Source organism: Myotis lucifugus, unplaced genomic scaffold (genome assembly GCF_000147115.1).
Source record: "Myotis lucifugus unplaced genomic scaffold, Myoluc2.0 scaffold_753, whole genome shotgun sequence".
Taxonomy (NCBI): domain Eukaryota; kingdom Metazoa; phylum Chordata; class Mammalia; order Chiroptera; family Vespertilionidae; genus Myotis; species Myotis lucifugus.
This window is the reverse complement of record NW_005871801.1, coordinates 169,248-170,227: the sequence shown is the minus strand read 5'-3', so window position 1 is coordinate 170,227 and position 980 is coordinate 169,248. Positions and strand designations below refer to the sequence as shown.

General features: G+C 69.2%; 1 protein-coding gene across 1 annotated transcript in view; it reads left to right on the top strand.

Moving 5' to 3' along the window:
• The first annotated feature begins 233 nt into the window (after positions 1-233).
• Positions 234-980, top strand: part of LOC102440669 (pyrin domain-containing protein 1) — a 1,146-nt gene continuing 399 nt past the window's right edge. The window contains exon 1 of the mRNA XM_023746880.1: positions 234-845. Coding sequence (XP_023602648.1) covers positions 517-845 — 329 coding nt within the window. The 5' untranslated portion in view covers positions 234-516. The remainder of the gene's footprint in view (positions 846-980) is intronic.

Below are 980 nucleotides of genomic sequence, written 5' to 3'. Positions count from 1 at the left end.
TCTGGTCCTAGAGCGCCTGCCCTCCACTTGGCCACTCAGGTGAGGTCCTCCCCAGCCCCTTGGCAGTCACCCCCCCCCCCCCCCCTCAGGGCTTTGTGAGAAAGAAACACAAATGTGACTGGCTCTCCTCCACCAGCGGGGAATGAAGCTGGCACGCAGGCTCCGGAGGGTGAGTGTAGGGTGTTTGCAGTATAAACCCAACCTCCTCCGATTCCCGGACAACCTGGAGCTCCTAACACCTCCTGCCAAAGCCACCCTGCGCCGGGGCTGCAGGGCCATGGGGTCAGACAGTCCAGTCCCGCCTCCACGGCTTCCAACTTCTGGGTCCCCTTCTGTGGGCACAGCCTGGCACCTCACCTGACGGCGCTACAGTGGCGGCCTCCTCCCACCCCCTGAGGGGACCGGGGAGCCCCTCGGCGCCGGCGCCAACAGTCTCCTCCCCCGACGTCCTGGGAGCCGCAGCCCCGCCTGCTGCAGGCCTGGGCCGGACGCGCCGTCGGAGGGAGCGGCAGAGCCATGGGGAAGAAGCGCGACGCCATCCTGGACGCGCTGGAGAACCTGACGGCGGACGAGCTCAAGAAGTTCAAGCTGAAGCTGGGGGCGGCGCCGCTGCGCGAAGGCTTCCGCCACATCCCGCGGGGCGCGCTCGGGGCCGCTTGGACGCCGTGGAACCACCTCACCGACAAGCTGGTCGCCTTCTACTGCGAGGACTACGGCGCCCGAGGTCACCCGAGGGCGGTGCTGCGCGGCATGGGCATGCAGGAAGGAGGCGGCGCCGGCTGGCGGGGCGCCCCCGTGAAGTTCCCCGGCGCCCGGCCGGCCCTCGGCCCACTGCCTGAGTCTCGGTACCCCGGGCCAAGGGGGGACCCCGCTCCTCTTTCCTCGCCAGAAAACCCAGGGGTTCGGTCCCGGCCCCAGCCCTTCCTGGCTTCCCTCCCCCAACCCAGAAACCCCCAAACCCCCCGCATATATCTCCCTAG